At 42.6% G+C, this 19,760-nt stretch overlaps 1 protein-coding gene and 1 long non-coding RNA gene across 8 annotated transcripts in view; one reads left to right on the forward strand and one right to left on the reverse strand.

Annotated features, from left to right (window-relative positions):
* LOC139570421 (uncharacterized) overlaps positions 1-1,233 on the reverse strand; it is a 25,970-nt gene extending 24,737 nt beyond the window's left edge. Inside the window, exons 1-2 of the long non-coding RNA XR_011674065.1 lie at positions 1,134-1,233; positions 889-952 (exon numbers count right to left, since the gene is read on the reverse strand). This is a non-coding gene — a long non-coding RNA (uncharacterized lncRNA). The remainder of the gene's footprint in view (positions 1-888; positions 953-1,133) is intronic.
* The window catches only part of plekha4 (pleckstrin homology domain containing A4), a 20,199-nt gene extending 1,356 nt beyond the window's left edge, over positions 1-18,843 (forward strand). The window contains exons 1-24 of one of the 7 annotated variants that reach the window (XM_071392279.1): positions 552-636; positions 1,368-1,440; positions 1,603-1,701; positions 1,948-2,020; positions 2,136-2,236; positions 2,367-2,485; positions 2,692-2,889; positions 3,054-3,369; positions 3,620-3,679; positions 5,570-5,719; positions 6,844-6,915; positions 7,234-7,314; positions 7,624-7,776; positions 7,948-8,046; positions 9,513-9,621; positions 9,804-9,889; positions 10,108-10,212; positions 10,343-10,433; positions 10,933-10,979; positions 11,942-12,076; positions 14,751-15,332; positions 15,822-15,940; positions 16,604-16,728; positions 16,992-18,843. In XM_071392279.1, coding sequence (XP_071248380.1) covers positions 1,369-1,440; positions 1,603-1,701; positions 1,948-2,020; positions 2,136-2,236; positions 2,367-2,485; positions 2,692-2,889; positions 3,054-3,369; positions 3,620-3,679; positions 5,570-5,719; positions 6,844-6,915; positions 7,234-7,314; positions 7,624-7,776; positions 7,948-8,046; positions 9,513-9,621; positions 9,804-9,889; positions 10,108-10,212; positions 10,343-10,433; positions 10,933-10,979; positions 11,942-12,076; positions 14,751-15,332; positions 15,822-15,940; positions 16,604-16,728; positions 16,992-18,301 — 4,302 coding nt within the window. In that variant the 5' untranslated portion in view covers positions 552-636; position 1,368 and the 3' untranslated portion in view covers positions 18,302-18,843. Of the gene's footprint in view, positions 1-551; positions 637-656; positions 737-1,367; positions 1,441-1,602; positions 1,702-1,947; positions 2,021-2,135; positions 2,237-2,366; positions 2,486-2,691; positions 2,890-3,053; positions 3,370-3,619; positions 3,680-5,569; positions 5,720-6,843; positions 6,916-7,233; positions 7,315-7,623; positions 7,777-7,947; positions 8,047-9,512; positions 9,622-9,803; positions 9,890-10,107; positions 10,213-10,342; positions 10,434-10,932; positions 10,980-11,941; positions 12,077-14,750; positions 15,333-15,821; positions 15,941-16,603; positions 16,729-16,991 lie in introns of those variants that run through there. The other 6 variants (XM_071392280.1, XM_071392283.1, XM_071392284.1 and 3 more) reach the window with 6 other exon arrangements.
* The last annotated feature ends 917 nt before the right edge of the window (positions 18,844-19,760 follow it).

Consider the following 19,760-nt stretch of genomic DNA (forward strand, 5'->3'; position numbering starts at 1 on the left):
CCCACCAGGTCAGAAGGAGATTCTCCAAATATTTCACTACACCCACATAAACCCTTGTTGGCTCAGGCCATCATCCCTGACAATGGCTTCTTGTTGTCTTCTCTTACTCCATGTCTCGCTCAATTGTAGTTTGTTGATAGTCGCGTAGATTAATAATGTTACCATTCGGAATAACTGGGGTCTCCCACGACTGTAGCTGTGGAGCTTTCTAGCTAGTAACAGGATTCAGTAACAGTGACATAACAGAACACACACAAAACGGATGGATTTCCAATGACTTCATCCCTTCCTGCTTCCTTGCCTTCAACATGTTAACCCCATCCCCCTGTCCACCCTTTTTTTATATTCCCTTTTTCCGTCCTCCTCAGCAGTGCAGTCTAGTGCTGCCGTTTTGCGCTCCCCTCGCATGTCTCGCATACCATCTTTGCTTTCTGCGCCATATTGATTTTCACACACTCCCAGAACCCCACCTGCTACCATGGCTAAGCAGCTGTCACCTGTCAGTTTCGCCATGGGACGGCAGGGCCTGTGAGGGCTCAGAATAGAACTCTGTGAGAGAGAGTTGGGGGGAAAAGGGTCGGGCAAGTACACTACGGTACCCCCCCTCATAAGGAACAGAAAGTGGATAACAGTTCGGTATGGATATGTGCTTGTTACATGATACATTTTGTACTTGGGAGCAAATTACATCGTTTTTTTGATGGGAATGAATTGAATGGGAGTAACACACTGTTTGGTTTGTATAGTTGTATAGTTGTATGTAGTAGTGTGTTGGTAATGTTGGTTGGGTCTGGTGAGGCAAGCCCTGTTGAGTACACTCGTTGTTATTGAGAATCAAGTTTAGGCCTACTTATCGCCATTGACTGTAGCTGTTGATTTGTTACTTACCAGTGTTTGTGCTTGCTTGGTGTCTTCTGGTTGGTATTGCCACTGTCAGCTCTTCATAGAAAAGCTGTGTAGTACAAACCATTATGGGCCTCTTGCTGTTATGATCACAGTTAGCCTTTTTTTAGTTAGTGAAGAGAACCTGTACATCTATTGACTATGTAAAATTAGGCATCAACGTATCATTCTTTCATGGCAAATCGTTCATACGGACACTGAAGTGCATACAATTGTTAATCAATGTTTACCTTCCTAATCTCCTCTCCTCGCCCTCATCTCCTCTTCCTCTTTTCTTCTCCTTCTCTCTCTCTCTCTCTCTCTCTCTCTCTCTCTCTCTCTCTCTCTCTCTCTCTCTCTCTCTCTCTCTCTCTCTCTCTCTCTCTCTCTCTCTCTCTCTCTCTCTCTCTCTCTCTCTGTGTCTCTCTCTCTCTCTCTCTGTCTCTCTCTCTCTCTCTCTCTCTCTCTCTGTATCTTTCTCACAGAATGGAGGACCAGGACAGAATGAGCCATGCCTCAAGTGTGGTCACAATCTCCTCTTTTCCCGTCAGAAGCAAGGTTTGTCTCTCCTGTCCTGAACCACCTCTACCTCTACCTTTGCTTCGTTTTTGTTTAACAAGCTCAATGCTCATTGGCACGACTGAACATCGTGACGCTCGACATTTACGGAGGTTATTTTATCAGCACAGCTATCAATGATCCTCTCTCAAACTCTCACAGGACGGTGATGACAGGGTGCAGACGTTTGGGAAGAGATGTAGAGCGGCTAAGAGAGACCCCAATTGCCCCGTGGTGATAAGAGGTTGGCTCAATAAGAAGGTACTGTTCAGTAAACAGAACATCCTAGATCACGTTTTGATCACTGCACGGTAGCAATTAAACAGGCATTGTTTTGAATGTGGACGTCGGACTTTCGGTAACACTATGTTAAAACTCGTGAATAATCCATGAATGCTTATTAATGTTTATTCATGCTTATAGCTGCTTCAAAACGTGTTTCTACTTGTCATAAATGCTTATGAATTGTAAATCGTGTAATTCTTATAAATGTTTCGTCCCATGTAGGACAGCTCTGGGCTGAAACTGTGGAAGAGAAGGTGGTTTGTCCTGTCTAACTACTGTTTATTCTACTACAAAGGCAAGCGAAGAATACTGTTGTCGTGTGTGTACCTGACATAAATAGTGCAGTTTTCTCCAGCTTTTTTCTCCAGCTTCTCTCATCTCTTTTTCTCTCTCAACTCGTTCTCTTCCAGACAGCAGAGAAGAATCTGTTTTGGGTAGCATCCCGCTACCTAGCTACAACATTCTCTTCTGCACACCACGAGAATGCAAGAACAGAAAAAACACTTTCAAAGTAAGTAACCTAGTATACGTTCCACTTTTCACTATGTCGACTCTATGTTCAGTATCTGTATGTTTTTATACTGTATGCACAGTATATGTGTCTGTGTACACTGTAAAATAATGTATTAATATGATATTAGGTGGTGCACCAGGGAATGCGCTCCTACTTCTTCAGTGCAGACACTCAGGAGGACATGCTGGGCTGGGTCAGAGCACTCAGTCAGTCCGCCTGTATGGAAGCAGACAGCTCCATCAGCAGGTACCTGTATAGAGCTCTATTGGACACTTCTTCATCTTTGGATTTCCTTAAATAAAACCTTTACGTAATAATAACAATAATAATAACACAGGACTCAGTTAGAACTGTATTTTATTTTATTATAAAGAGGATATAATCCAGTCATTATGGAATTTTTATTTAAAAAATTATAAATGTATTATCCTTCCTTTTCTCCGTTCTCTCAGGCGTTGCTCGAGTTATCAGGACTTCACGCAGATAGGTGGCAGCAGTGAGTCGGTGGATCTCCCTCATTCCCCCTCTCTCCGTGGTCCCCGTAATGCCGCGCACACCAACACATCACAGAGGAATCCAAGTCAGGTCGCCAGGGGGAGAATGGGGACACCACATTCGGAACCAAGAGGGAGGCGGAGCGTACGAGGAAGGTAGAACGGGAGGATTTGCAAGCAGCCTCAGTGCCTAGACATCTGTCACCTGCCACTGTCTCTGTCACCAAGCACATTTAGAAAGTCGCACAATTGTTCTGGGGGAATTGTCTAAGGGGGGGGGTGGTGACTTCTGTGCATTCTGTGCTATTTTGTGTACTTAGCCCATCGCCCAGAACACCCAGCCCAATTGAATTTAGCAGCAGAAGGAGAGACCGGACAGATGAGGATTCCCTCCCCTTCCATTCTGGTCCTAACACACCACCCAAGCCCACAGAATTCATGGGGACAGGTTCTTTGACCCCCAGAGGTCAATTGGGATCGCGACCCCACACACCAGTCGGGCGGGTTGATATTCGACCCCAGGAGGATCCTCCCATGACGCCACAGACCATGTGTTACGCCCCTGTGTCTCCCAAGATGGAGTTTAAATCCGCCCCCCACACTCCAGGGACTGACAGATGGCAAACAATCAACAGGGTGAGGAGGACACGACTCATTGATTTGTGGTGTTATTCTACGACGACACCTGTAAAGGTTTAGATGCCGGGTGGAGAATCAAATAATAGAAGGATTCAATGAGTCCGTGGCGTGTTATTGTTACAAGGTAAAACTAAAACATAGACAAGATAACATAATTAAAGAAGAAGTTAATTAAGGTTGGGATTAAGGTTGGGTTTTTAATTATTTAATTATCTCAATCTCCATGTTGACTTTTTTCCCCCCCTAGCCCACGCCTGTATATTCCTCCCTCCACCATACTCCAAGCGGACGAAGAGCTTTTGGAAAGGTACAAAACAGTATGACTATACACAGAGCGTGCACAACAGAGCGTCATCTCCTTATGAACGGTACACAGTGCATTTGGGGACGTATTCAAACCCCTTGACTTTTCCCACATGTTATTACGTTACAGCCTTATTCTAAAATGGATTGAATCAAAAAATAAAATCCTCATCAGTCTACACACAATACCCCACAATGGCAAAGCGAAAACAGGTTTTTAGAAATGTTTGCAAATGTAATTAAAAATAAAAGACAGAAATACCTTATTTACGTAAGTCTTCGGACCCTTTGCTATGAGACTCGACATTGAGCTCAGGTGCATCCTGTTTCCATTGATCATCATTGAGATGTTTCTACAACTTGATTGGTGTCCACCTGTGGTCAATTCAATTGATTGGACATGATGTGAAAAGGCACACACCTGTCTATATAAGGTCCCACAGTTGACTACCATGAGGTCGAAGGAATTGTCCGTAGAGCTCCAAGACAGGATTGTGTTGAGGCACAGATCTGGGGAAGGGTACTAAAACATTTCTGCAGCATTGAAGGTCCCCAAGAACCCAGTGGCCTCGATCATTCTTAAATGGAAGAAGTTTGGAACCACCAAGACTCTTCCTAGAGCTGGCCGCACAGCCAAACTGAGCAATCGGGGGAGAAGGGCCTTGGTAAGGAAGGTGACCAAGAACCCGATGGCCAATTGACAGTGTTCCAGAGTTCCTCTGTGGAGATGGGAGAATCTTTCAGAAGGACAACCATCTCTGCAGCGCTCCACCAATCAGGCCTTTATGGTAGAGTGGCCAGATGGAAGCCAATCCTCAGTAAAAGGCACATGACAGCCCGCTTGGAAACAAGATTCTCTAGTCTGATGAAACCAAGATTGAAATCTTTGGCCTGAATACCAAGCATCACATCTGGAGGAAACCTGGCACCATCCCTACGGTGAAGCATGGTGGTGGCAGCATCATGCTGTGGGGATGTTTTTCAGGGTCAGGGACTGGGAGACTAGTCAGAATTGAGGGAAAGATGAATTGGAGCAAAGTACAGAGAGATCCTTAATGAAAACTTGCTCCAGAGCGCTCAGGACCTCATAATGGGGAGAAGGTTCACCTTCCAACAGGACAACGACCCTAAGCACACAGCCAAGACAATGCAGGAGTGGCTTCGGGACAAGTCTCTGAATGTCCTTGAGTGGCCCAGCCAGAGCCCGGACTTGAACCCGATCAAACATCTCTGGAGAGACCTGAAAATAGCTGTGCAGCGACACTCCCCATCCAACCTGACAGAGCTTGAGAGGATCTGCAGAGAAGAATGGGAGAAAATCCCCAAATACAAGTCTGCCAAGCTTGTAGTGTCATACCCAAGAAGACTCAAGGCTGTAATCGCTGCCAAAGTTGCTTCCACAATTGAGTAAAGTGTCTGAATACTTATGTAAATGTCATATTTCACTTTTTAAAATTTTGAATACACTTGCAAAAATGTCTAAAACATGTTTTTACTTTGTCATTATGGAGTATTGTGTGTAGATTGATGAGAAATAAATTGTATTTAATTCATTTCAGAATAAGGCTGTAACGTAACAAAATGTGGAAAAAGTCAAGGGGTCGGAATACTTTCCGAATGCACTGTACATCAACATAGAATATACTGTACACTGTCTGTACACAGAGAGTTAAAACATACCTACAGTATGTAATTGTAATAACATTATAATTCCTCATAGTGCATTTACAGGAAAATAATTGTATAACTTGATTGTAAAACCTATTTGTATAACCATCATTATTAGCATATAGACTTTCTATAATAAGCCATGTTATTGTATATTGCCTGTATATCTCAATATTCTTAATTACGTATTGTATTGTATATATTTTTGCCCTGTTTCTCTATTCAGAGCTACTCCACAGGGGGAAAAACAGACTTATTGCCCCCTTTACCCCCATCTTCAAGAGATCCCCATGTTCCTCACCCCCCACACCACCACCATCACCACCACCATCACCATCGCAGCCATATGTCTGTCTGTCTGCTACCGCCACCTATGGTACAACCCGTCTGTCTGTGGTCTGTCTGTCTGTGGTCTGTGTTTGACTCGCTTTTTATGTTGTTACTTGCTAATGTTGTGTTTTGTCTGTAGCACTTTAGATGACAATATACCATAGACTTGTAATTTAGTACCTGCACTGCTGATAAGTTATACCAATAATGACACTCGACTTGCACGTACTTAGGGGAACACTTACATGTTCAGTACTATTGAAGAGATAGTTGTATATTCCCCAGAGTCAGATGAACTAGTGGATACCATTTTTGCGCATTTGCTAGTTTACGTGAAATTACTAGAGGTCTATGGAACAGCTAGCATCCTAGAGAGATTTTTGCCGTTTGTCCGTCCTGTTGTCTAGCTACTGGCGAGTGAGTCCAATAACTGTAAACTGTCTTGTCTAGTGAAAGCCTTTGCGTTCTGTATTTGTCTATTTTCTCAATCTCTGTTCGTCACATACGTTGTTTGACAATTATGTGTTTTCTGTTGTTCGTGCCACATGTAGCTAGCTACAATTTTGGCAAAATGAGGCTGTCGTAGCTTCCGTGTGTTCAGATCAATGTGCTGTTGGTGATTATGAAATGAATTGCCGACTACACTCTGTTGAGGTCAAAGGGTGTGTTTCAACACCATTGCATTTCTGCAAAGGAGAATAATGGCAGTAGCCATACAGCCTGTTTTGTCATGCACTATAAAGCATGTATCAATGACGGTGGAGTTCATGGGCAAAGTCATTTCATAATAATTGAACTTAGAGACATACTATATCTGAACGTATAACTGGTCTCTAAAATATTTCGATGTTTTGTGTAGCATTACGAGACGATGGCTCTACAAAACACAAAAAGAAAACACTCCCTCAAGCAAACTTGATTCAAACCCAAACACGTACACACAAACAAGGATATTCTTCACCTAAGATGCCCTGTTATTCAAGCTGGAAGTCAGCGCATTTGGGTACACTTTCTAATGTACACGCATACATTCCATTATTCACAAGGAACTCATACGTGATACCTTGTGCGATTTGGGATTTCATTCGAGTTATAGGAGGAAGTGTATCAAAATCAGTATGAAAATCGAATTGGTTAGGTCATGAGCTGTCATGAACTCTCTGCTTACAGTCTTCCAAGTCCGAGCTGTTCAAAGAGAGAGAGACGCCGCCACCCATCAGGCCTCTTGAGAGTGAAACAGATGTAAGAATATTTTGTATTTGTGCCCTTTAATGAAATGCAGTCAATATATCCTTCTTATTGTTTCACTGATTTCTATATTGTATTTTGTCACTAATTGAACCATAGCCGCAGGGAGTAGAGGTGCTGACGAATCATAAATCATTTTTTTTTTAAATGTATGTCCACAAAATGTGTAAACTAGGCCTTTATTACTCCTGTATTAGTGGAGAAAAAAACTCGTCAGCACCTCCCCATCCCGTTGTAAAAAAATATTCCTCAGCACCCCCCCTCCATATTGAACTGTGTTTGATTGATTAACTGTTTTTTTGATTGTGTTAGGCTGTGCTGACTAGACTGTGTGGGTGTGACAAGCTTCTCCAGTCTCTCTCTCTAGAGCTGGCCCATCTACAAGTTGACAAGGTCAGTCCCTTCAGCTTACAGTTTCCTGTCCATAGCATACACATTGTTCTCACTTTTCTACTCTACAACAATAGTGCATATTGTTGTTATTCACTCAACACTTCACACACACTTTGTCTTGACTTCACCTTGACTTTGACTTGACTGTGTAGTCAATGGCTTAATCTGGTGACATTTTCCATTATAGCACCTATTGTCGCACCCCAAACTTCTACCTTTGGAAGCTTCTACAATCCTTCCGTGTATTACGACGGTGTGGTATGTATTGTGCAAACTTTTTCACCCTTCCCATCTCTCCCTCTCTTATAGGACAGTGTCCAGTGCGCCTTAGAGATGACCAGGCTGCAACTGGATGAGTGGAGGAAGCAAGGACTCCGAGGACAGGAAGGAGCACTCACCCAGAAGGCTTTGCTCCAGGAAGAACTGGTCACTATCCGAGCAAGGATGTGTGACGTCTCATTGGTGATGGAGCTGATACCTTCTTTTTTTTTACGAATTGTTTATGATTTTATAATGTACTAGTGTTAAACAAAAAATGTTCATTGATATCCACATCAGCAAGATCGTATTATGAATGTCAACTTGATTTCTTAACCCCTAATTGAAGTACATTTGTTTACTTTTTTGGTACAGGAAATGGATAGAGTGTGGAGCCAGTATGAGAGGATGGAGAGCGAGCTGTCTGTGTTCAGATCACACCTGCAGCACGTCTGTAATTTCGGGATGCCACAAGTATAAACTCCTCGGTTTTGTGACACTTCACAGATTCTCTTGTTCTCTTATAACATTTATATTATTGCAATGTTCTTGAATTGGATTTAGTACACTGCAACTCATAAAATGTTTCCCATACCCATAAGTGCCGGTTTCACCCACATGAGGTATATTCCTGACGGGTCCCTGCGACATTCTGAAATAAAATTTTCGTCCCCGTCCAGTTTTATTATTTCACAGTAATACAAAAAGCACCGCCAGCATGCTTTTAAACCAAACATTTTGGGAAAGACGAAATACACAATGATTGCCTGATGATCTTCCTTCTGCTTTCCTGAACTTTCCAACACATGTCTGACGCATTTCAGTCACTTCAAAAGAAAACTTCATTCAGACTGAAATTTGCCATAACCTGATTAGACAGATATTTGTGTTATTTATAAGGCCAGATTGAAAACGTTTCATCAAAACATTTGTACACATTGTTTCGGATACCACCGATGTGTCCCAAAATAGACAGTACAATAGTGTGACGGTCCATCTTATCACTATCATAAAAACTAATACGTGTTAATAGGGTAGTGACATAATACAGAAAACACGTAGTATTCAGAGGAATGTACTGTACTGCAGCATTGGAAAGGTCTGCCACATCTGGTTCTCACCATCCCTAAAAAGTACTTATCAATCAAAGCACTAATAAAGATGCTTGTTAAACCTGATAGACCGACGTCATCGCAAAATGCAGGCTAAATCACACGACTCGGCCAAGAACTCCTCCTTCTGAGCACGTTATTTGACGATGTGCTGACGGTACGAAACTAGCCTACATGTTGTTCCAGGGCTAAGGTGTTTCAATGGGTGTTTTTGAAGGGACCCAATAAAATGTCATTGTCACTTTTTTCAACTTCTATTTTCCCATGTACCCTGAAAGAAGTCTATGGGGCCAGGAAAAAAAACTGTCATCCACGGCTTTGTTTTGTTTCAAAAGCCACGGCTAACTTGGGGACAAAAAAAATAGATAGGGGCAAGCTCACCGTGTTCAACGTTGCATGAACCAAATCAACTCAAAGACTTGGTTTGAGGTTAATTAGAATTGATTTGGCCTTTGAATTACGTTTGACCTAGTTCGGTCTTTCATCAATCATCGACATTGTTAATATTGTCAAATTTCAATCAATCAATCAAATGTGTTTATGAAGCCCTTTTTACATCAGCCGGTGTCACAAAGTGCTGTACAGAAACCCAGCCTAAAACCCCAAACAGCAAGCAATGCAGATGTAGAACGCTGGGAAAAACTCCCTAGAAAGGCCAGAACCTAGGAAGAAACCTTAATTATTAAACATGTTTAATAATGATATCTTACCTAGCTTGATGAATGTGGCCATTTTTGTTGTTCTAAAAACAACTGGTTAGAAGGGCCATGGTTTATGTTAAATTGTGTAGAAAAACCAAAGTTCCTCTCACCCCTTGTCCCTCCTCAGGAGCAGTCCCAGGCCCAGAGAGAGCTGTGGATGATGGACGACATCCTCTCTGGACTCAGGGTCAACAGGGATAACTTCCGGGTCCTGCTGGGCTTCCAGATGCACACAGGTAGCTGTCAGAAACACTCCTACTTTGTCTGAACATTTCCTCATATTGCTCATGCTTAGGAATGAATAAGGTATGTACACATTGAAAGAGGGAGCAACCAGAGGCAGATATATAGAGATACCGTGTACAGTATGGCTCTTGTATCAACTTATTCTCTTCACCTCGTGTGTGTCTTTTCTCAGTTCCCACAGGAGTATTCCAGAAGTCATCCTCCCACCCGGGGACCCCTGGATCTCCAACAGAGAGGATGCCGAGTGGATTGCCTACGGTACAGTACGACTACCATACTACAATACCAGTGTTCTAGTAGGTTACTATAGTGCTGTGGAATGATACCAATACAGAGTGGGGTCTCTGCACTCTGTCAATTTATCCAAAGGGATATTGGATCAGGCTTATGATTCAACGTTCTCATACGGGCGCTGTTGGTGTAATGATACCAAACAATAAGCTTTGATTGGTTAATGATGTTTATGATTTTGTCAGGGGGTGGAATCAGAGCCTCCGGCCCGCCCCCCTTTACCCCAGGAGCTCCAAGACACCAATCAGGGAAGAGACCAGGGGCATGTGTGGACGGATCCGAATTACGAGGTGAGTATAGAGAGAGACATAGGTTGCATCCGGATTTTCTACCCTTGTCGCAAATTGGGCACTTGCACTCCATTTTGTAGATCTAGCAATAGTGGAAACTCCCTCCGGGATCTCTGTGTATGTACTCCAGGGCATTTACGGTGGCCCAGGAGATCCATTGGACAGAAGAGGAAACAGCCAATCTGATCTCCATGGTGACAGGACACAGAGAGAGACATCAGGTAGCTAGTATGATATGGGGTTTACGACTATGTCTATGACTATCAAGTACTTGAACTACCTATCTACACTCTTAGGGGGAAAAAAGGTGCTATCTAGAACCTAAAAAGGGTTCTTCGGCTGTCCCCAATAGGAGAACACCTTTGAAGAACCCTTTTTTAATTCCAGGTAGAAGCCTTTTCGGTTCTATGTAGAACCATTTCCACAGAGGGGTAATACCTGGAACCCAAAATGGTTCTACCTGGAACCAAAAAGGGTTCTCCTATGGGGACTAGCCGAAGAACACTTTTGGAATCCTTTTTCTAAGAGTGTATCGGTATGGTATAACTATGGCAAACAGCAGCATAGACTTAATGGTTATTTAATTGCCTTGGAGACAATCATCCCTTCTGATGGTGGTCCATTGTACTGTATTTTCTTTGTCAGGTTTTCTTCATGTTATCAATTACTATTTCTTATACACTCCTTTTCCCTCATTCCCTCGATCTCTGTCACCCACAGAATCTCAGTCTAGTTCAAGATGGTCCACACCAGACACCACAAATAAAGTAAGATTGTCTAATTAATCTACGTCTCCACCATCTGCACCTTTTTCAAATGCAAATCACTTGATGGAATACGAATACAGTAACTGAAAGGTTAAAAAATATATATTCAAAGCCAAATTCAAAAACAAGGTAGCAAGTTGACTCTTATTGTCATGAGTTTTGCCCTGGAGGTAGGACTGGGTGGTTTACGCTTGATGTGCCAGCTGCAAAGTCAAAATGGGCTACATCGATAAATTCATGAAAACAAAAATGATCTTTTTAGTCTTAATATAAGGTTAGACATTACGGTTAGCAGTGTGGTTAAGGTTTACATTTACATTTTAGTCATTTAGCAGACGCTTTTATCCAGAACGACTTACAGTAGTGAGTGTACACATTTTTCATACTATTTCATGTTGGTCCCCTGTTGGATTCAAACCCTCAACCCTGGCGTTGCAAGCGCCATGATTTTAAACCTTGTGGTTAAGGTTAGGTTTAAAATAAGATTGTATGACTTCGCGGTTGTGCCAGCTAGTGACAACTCTGCAGAGCTTCCTTCAGCACATGAGTCATCTCAGTAAATGCCAACCTGCATTTTCTTATTGTCTTGATCAGATTCCTTACAATTAGGGCATGTTGCAATATCCCTGACAGTCAACAGAGGGAAGCAGAGACACACGGCTCTGTGGTTCTCGCTGTAGTTTTCCTCTCTCTCTCTCTCTCTCTCTCTCTCTCTCTCTCTCTCTCTCTCTCTCTCTCTCTCTCTCTCTCTCTCTCTCTCTCTCTCTCTCTCTCTCTCTCTCTCTCTCTCTCTCTCTCTCTCTCTCTCTCTCTCTCTCCCACACACACAATATCACAGATTTTCTATTAGCACTATTACTGATGCATGCTCTGGCATTCTTCGTCGTTCCCGGCAACCAGTTATGACTTCTGTGCATTGGAGTCGTACACGTTGTACTAAAGCCTCCTTCTTTTCCCCTCAGAAGGGAAGGATGAGTGAAGAGGAGCAGATTGAGAGGATGAGGAGACACCAGGAAAGGGTAGCCAGTCGGAGGAAACCGCCCATGTCCGGTCCCACCAGCCAAACCCAGTATCAAAGTTCAGAACCGAAAGAAGAGGTTGGTTCTATGAGGATTAGTGTGTAATGGATTTATGTGTGATCCATTATGTATGTGAACCTATGATCCCAACATTGTATGGATATATACAGTGCGCTGAGTATACCAAACATTACGGAAAACCTTCCTAATATTGAGTTGAGTTGCCCTCAGAACAGCCTCAATTCATCTAGGCATGGACTCTACAAGGTGTCGAAAGTGTTCCACAGGGATGCTGGCCCATGTTGACTCCAATGCTTCCCACAGTTGTGTCAAGTTGGCTGGATGTCCTTTGAATGGTGGACCATTCTTGACACACACAGGAAAGCTGTTGAGTGTGAAAAACCCAGCAGCGTTGTTGTTCTTGACACAAACCGGTGCGCCTGGCACGTACTATCAGACATCCTTTTCAAAGGCATTTACATTTTGTCTTGCCCATTATCCCTCTGAATGGCACGTATACACAATCCATGTCTTAATTGTCTCAGCGCTTATCCTTCTTTAACCTGTCCCCCCCCCCCCCTTCATTTACACTGACTGAAGTGGATTTAACAAGGGACATCAATAAGGGATCATAGCTTTCACCTGAATTCACCTGGTCAGTCTGTCATGGAAAGAGTGTTCCTAATGATTTGTCCACTCAGTGTACACATATTGTATGTTAATCTGAAGTTTCATTCCAAGACGCTATATATCCATAGAATTAAAATAATCAATAATATGAGATCTGTGTGTAAAACATTTACATTTGACATTTGAGTTATTTTGCAGACTCTCTTATCCAAAGCGTCTTACAGTTAGTGCATTGATTTTAAGATAGCTAGGTGGGACAACCACATACAGTGCCTTCAGAAAGTATTCACACCCCTTGACTTTTTTCACATTTAGTTGTGTTACAGCCTGAATTTAAAATGTATTACATTTAGATTTTGTGTCACTGGTCTACACTCAATAACCCATAAGTGGAATTATGTTTTTAGAAATTATTTTATTTTTATAAAAAATGAAAAGCTAAAATGTCTTGAGTCAATAAGTATTTAACTCCCTTATTATGGCAAGCCTAAATATATTCAGCAGTAAAATTCTGCTTAACAAGTGCAACATAAGTTGCATGGACTGCAATGTCCCTCAGTCAAGCAGTGAATTTCAAACATAGTTTCAACCACAAAGACCAGGTAGGTTTTCCAAAGCCTCGCAAAGAAGGGCACCTATTGGTAGACGGGTAAAAATAAAAAAGAAGACATTGAATATCCCTTTGAGCATGATGAAGTTATTAATTACACTTTAGATGGTGTATCAATACACCCAGTCACTACAAAGATACAGGCGTCCTTCCTAACTCAGTTGCCAGAGAGGACGGAAACCACTCTAAGATTTCACCATGAGGCCAATTGTCACGCTCGTTGTTGTAAGAATCGGACCAACATGCAGCGTGGTTTGGGTTCATCATCTTTATTACGTGAACCGGCAAAAAACAATAAAGAACAAAACGAACGTGAAGCTATGCAGTGCTCAAGGCAACTATACACAAACAAGATCCCACAACAAACAGGTGGGAAAAGGCTGCCTAAATATGATCCCCAATCAGAGACAACGATAGACAGCTGCCTCTGATTGGGAACCATATCAAGCCAACCTAGAAATAAAGAAACTAGAATGCCCACCCTAGTCACACCCTGACCCAACCCAAAATAGAGAATAAAGGATCTCTAAGGTCAGGGCGTGACACCAATGGTGACTTTAAAACAGTTACAGTTTAATTGCTGTGATAGGAGGACTGAGGATGGATCAACAACACTGTAGTTACTCCACAATACTAACATAAATGACAGAGTGAAAAGAAGGATGCCTGTACAGAATAATAATACTCCAAAACATGCATCCTGTTTGCAATAAGGCACTAATGGAAAACTGCAAAAAATGTGGCAAAGAAATTAACTTTATTTCCTGAATATAAAGCGTTATGTTTGGGGCAAATTCAACACAACACATCACTGAGTACCACTCTCCATATTTTCAAGCATGGTGGTGACTGCATCCTGTTATGGGCATGTTTGTCATCGGCTAGGACTAGGGATTTTTAGGGGGGATAAAAAAAACGACAGAATGGCCTCCCGAGTGGCGCAGCGGTCTACCAATTTGACAGAGCTTGAACAATATTGTACAATCCTGGTATGCGAAGCTCTTAGAGACCCAGAAAGACTCACAGCTGTAATCGCTGCCAAAGATGATTCTAACATGTATTGACTCAGTGATGTGAATACTTATGTAAATTAGATATTTAATTTCCAATACAATTTAAACCAATTCTAAAAACATGTTTTCACTTTGTCGTTATGGGGCATTGTGTATAGATTGCTGAGAATTTTTTTGATTTAATTAATCAATTTTGAATTCAGGCTGTAACACAACAAAATGTGGTGTATGAATACTTTCTGAAGGCACTGTGTCAAATATACAGTATACAAACGTTCCATTCCAGCTAAACAATGGATGTGTAGAGTTTAATCTAATCTATGAATAAAAAATCTTAGAACAGTAATATTTTACACACACCTGAAGGTACCCATAAGCAATCCTTTCTAGTGAAAAAACACATGTGAAAAACGTGTGAATAATATTTGGAAATAAACTTCATATACTGTATGTATATATGCAGGCCTATACATGTGAATGAGTAATTTTTTTGTTTTAGGCCCCCTTTCCTCTGAGGGTGACTAGAGTCCTCACAGCCGTCTTGCCTTCCTCTCTGATTGCCCGACGCGTTTCTGTCGAGGACCCCCCTCCCGAGTTGGCCACTCCGCTGCCTGAGCAGATTCCTCCAGGAAGACTGACAGAGCAAAGCAAGCAAATACTCCAGAAAGCGCCTAGAAGGCAGTTATTCGAGATGCCTGATAAAAATTCCAGTTGGTCCCAGGCAGAGATGAGAGAGATGAGCCAGGAGCAGCCGCCGGCCAAACGGTTGGCTAGGGCTCTACAGGAGCTAGCTTCAGCGAGGCAAGAGCAGAACTCCTATGGGCTCAATGCAACTAGGGCCCAGCAGAGCCACAGTGTCACCACCAGATCCTCCAGAGAGGACCCCTGGAAAGAGGCGTCCAACACAGAGTCTGCTGTGGAGGCCCCGAGGCCCCAGCAGGGTCAAGACCGGGCCGTTGTGGGCAATGGGGGTGTGGCCTCTAATGGAGGCGGTGCCTCTGATCCCAGGGTAAGAAAGGAGGATGGGGGTCATGACACTACAAGAGAAGTGTTGGGAGGATGTCAGAGGGAGGAAGAGAAGGTGAGATGAGTACAGTTCATTTCACCTCATCTCTTATTTCAGTTATGAAACACGAGTCGCATTCTAATAAAGGCTTTTTACAAACTAATTAGCCAGTGATCGCCAAACAACTGTGACGCCACAGGAGGCTGGTGGCACCTTAATTGGAGAGGACGGGCTCGTGGTAATGGCTGGAGCGGAATGGTATCAAATACATCAATCACATGGTTTCCATGGTTTCCAGGTGTTTGATGCCATTCCATTCGCTCCGTTCCGGACGTTATTGTGAGCCGTCCTCCCCTCATTAGATCATCCCTAATGACAGTTTCACCTTTTACTATTGTACAGTTAACCATGCCACATAGGTCAAAGTCACAATTTGGAAGATTTCCTTCTGTTCAACTGCGATTTCAAGTAATGATATACACCCATTGATTCCGAAAGAATATAACTTATGAATGCCTCATGAAATACGGACAAAGACTCAGGATTGTGGCTTTCATGTCACAGGTTGAGGGACACGCCACTCTCCTAACATCTGCCCCGGACCCTGACCTCTGCCTCACCCCTGAGCAGAGAGAGGCCAAACTGAGACGTGTGGAGAGGATCAGGGAGAGAGTCATCCGGAGGTGGGGTTCATTGTGTGTGTGTGTGTGTGTGTGTGTGTGTGTGTGTGTGTGTGTGTGTGTGTGTGTGTGTGTGTGTGTGTGTGTGTGTGTGTGTGTGTGTGTGTGTGTGTGTGTTATGATGAATCCCTTCTGTGACAGCTCAGTGTGTTTCACTATGTAGAGAGACACTTATTAGAAGGGATATCAATTACTCTATATATTATACTGTACATAGATAGATTGCAGTGGAGGCTGGTGGGGGGAGCTATGGGAGGACGGGGGTCATTGTAATGGCTGGAATTGAATAAATGTAAAGGTATTAAACACATTAAACACATGAAAGCCACGTTTGACTCTGTTCCATTTACTCCATTCCAGCCATTACAGTGAGCCGGTCCTCCTATAGCTCCTCCCACCAGCCTCCACTGATAGATTGTGTATACCTGTCTCTGTGTTGCTATACGTTCTTGTCATGTGTTTTTTTTTTGTATGAGTTTGCATGCATCTACGAATCTAGCTTTAATCTCAGGGCTTTCCTTCCACCTCCTCTTTTTGTCCCTCTGCCTCTCTCTCTCTTTCCCTCCCCCCTCTCTCTCTCTCTCTCTCTCTCTCTCTCTCTCTCTCTCTCTCTCTCTCTCTCTCTCTCTCTCTCTCCCTCTGAATCTCCTCCCCTCTCTCACTTAGTGCAGTCAGAGAGAGTGCCGTGGTGCCCGGACATCCACTGACCAGGATGGAGAGACAGGAGCTCCACAACACCCCTTCTACACAGAAGACCTATGACAAGGCCAGAAAGAACCGGGAGATGCCAGGTAAGGGAAAGGGGGATACGTAGTCCGTTGTACAACTGAATGCATTCAGCTGAAATGTGTCTTCCGCATTTAACCCAACCCCTCTGAATCACTCATAATGCCTAAGTACAAACACTCAGGCTGGCTTGATGTGATAGAGTTATTCTGATAAATGTATGCTGAAAGTTTGCCCTTTCTGCTACGTTGCTCTCGGTAATTATACAGTCTACTCTCTTCTACTGTCAGAGAATCACACCAATTCCAGAAATGTTTGTACTTTTCAGTTTCTGGGCCTTACGAGGATGTCTGCGGAGGCTGGTGTCATAGTGACGGGAGGGTTCTACGTAGTAACAGAACGGTAGAACCTCCGACCCCTGGAGAGAAACCTCTTTATGAAGATGAGGGGAAGGGGCATATGAAAGGTCATGAGGGTCATATTGGGAACAAAACACAGCACAAAGGTCACGGTGACAGAAAGGGTATCATGAAATGTAAAAAAGAAAAGGAACCATCCACTTCCTCCAATAAGATCTCCTCGATGACTGTATACCAAACTGACGGAGGCCTGCAATTCAAGAGGTGTGAAGACAAAGAACAGGAAGAAGACCAAAAGGAACTCTCATCCTATCACGTTGAAAGCAGTTCTCTGTCCACCAACCTGAAAGCGGAATGGTTCCTCTCAACCAATCAGTGGCGAGAGTTCATACCTTTACGCGACCACGGAATAGAGTCATTGTGCCAAAAGGAAACCTTGAATGTGGACAATGAGCCAACATCTCATGACGCAGGAACTGATTCCAATGGTGACACATTTTCTGTAAGTGAGAGTTTAGAGAAAATGTTGGAAAATCATTCACTCTTCTATAAAATCACAAGTGACATCAATCTGTCAGACACGGACATTACAATGACTGATGGACAATCAGTATCCAATCAGGGAGAAGAGATTGAGGGGGCAACCAATGAGATTTCAACAGCAGATGAAGTGACCTATAGGGTGGTAAGACCAACAGACCAACAAATCGAAGGTCGCCACCCTTCAGAGTCCTCCAAAAGTTATGGTACAGCCACAGACGATAGTGGAGACATCACTACAACCAATGAGCAGCAAGATTTAACATCTAAGGACCGGAACGCACCACTATCTGCTAATCAAACATCGTGCGTCTCATCCAAACCAGGACGTTACCTATGCATCTATGAAGAGATATCGGACAGTGACGCTTTGCCCAAAGCAACAGAGGAACCCATTCAGGAGAGTCAAGGGAAAATCATGCAAAGTCAGGAATCGAGGAAACCTAAACCCGAATCGTCGATTCATCCTGAATCAGAACAGGCCCCCTTTATGGATGTGTGTGGATGGGCAGAAACAGGACAAGAGAATCGTGGAACAGTAGATATGAAGGTAGAACAGGAGGGAGCGGGAGAGTTGAAGGTGGCCAATAGCAGTTTAAGTGGAGAGAGAGGCGACGCGGTCCAAAAAAGATATAGCCTATCCAAAACCAATTCGCTAGGCCTATACGAGGAGGAAAGGGCGGATCGAAGTGCCTCATTTGGAAGAGGCAGAGTGACAGTGCTGCGGACAAGTTTATAGAGGGACTACAAAAATGGAGGATGACAAGGAAGATGTAGTACAATAGAGACTGGAGTGAGCAAGATGGGGGGGGGGGGTATGAAAGTGATAGAGAGAAATAGTGTACTGAGGAGAAGGGAAGAGAGATATCTGGGAAAGGAGAATGATGATGATGTTTACCAATGAAAACAGTTAAACATCTAAAATGATTTGAAATGTTATGTCCTGGAAAAGTGTATGATCAGAAAACAGAAAATGGAATTCACCATAAGACCTGTATATGCGTATATACTGTGATCATATGCAGTATGAATACAATGTAGGGTACAGTACTAGCAATAAACTAATGCACAGTACATGTCAAACGGCCGAGGTTACACAGTTATTCCACCCAGTTTTACATATCTAACACTGAGCAAATATACCCCTATGTATCACAGTTTGATGGTTGTTCATTGTTCACCAATAACACGTATTATTGTTCTCACTATATAACATGAATTGTGCTCGCGTTTTGTATCTCAAATGTCCTAATTAATAAACATATGTCCGGCATTACCATATGTTGCACTAAGGCTGTATTATTATAATATTACGAATATATATGACATATTTCCTCTTGTTTCATCAATAGCGCTTTCTTTCCTCAACACTGGTCCTCTAGACTGCTACTCCTCTAGATTAACTCTTCTCTGACCAGGCCCAACGCAGAATTGAACTGGGTTTTTAATAATGCCTTTGTCACTTTAAATCCTTGCTGTGTCTCAGTCGATGACATCATTGTCTGAGAACACATTACATCACCTCTTGCCGGGCTTCCTCGCTCTTAAAGACAGCCCTACCTTCTGTTTTGACTCTGCCAAACTCAACCCAGTTTATCCGTTTACCTGAGATATGCTATCAATAGCTTCATAAATGTATATATCAAACAATGTCTTGTTTGTTTATTTATTTCTGAAGAACATGCAGTGAAATGGAATATAGGGTAGTGTGCTGAATATACATGATATATGATTCTACTTACACGTCAACATATCCATAAAACAACATGATAACTAAATGTACAAACTGCTCACTTGATATAATAAACATAGAATAGCATTCTTGTCATATTGTATTGTCTGTATTGGTTTTCTTACCATACTCAGTACGGAATGGATAGTTTCCCATACTTTTGTGTCATGTATGTCTTATTAAAAGAAAAAAAGACTTCCTCCTGCATAATATTAGTAACATAAATATGTGTCTTCTAATTTTCATTGCTATGCAAAGAACTGGCCGGTCAGATCAAGACACAAACAACTCTGTGTTGTTGTCTGTTCACACTGCTATGCTTTATCTTGGCCAGGTCGCAGTTGCAAATGAGAACTTGTTCTCAACTAGCCTACCTGGTTAAATAAAGGTTAAATAAAAATAAAATAAATACAAATTTAGAAATGTACATTCTGTTGCATATTTTATTTATTTATTTCTAAGATCG

Source organism: Salvelinus alpinus, chromosome 3, assembly GCF_045679555.1.
Source record: "Salvelinus alpinus chromosome 3, SLU_Salpinus.1, whole genome shotgun sequence".
NCBI classification, from domain to species: Eukaryota; Metazoa; Chordata; class Actinopteri; order Salmoniformes; family Salmonidae; genus Salvelinus; species Salvelinus alpinus.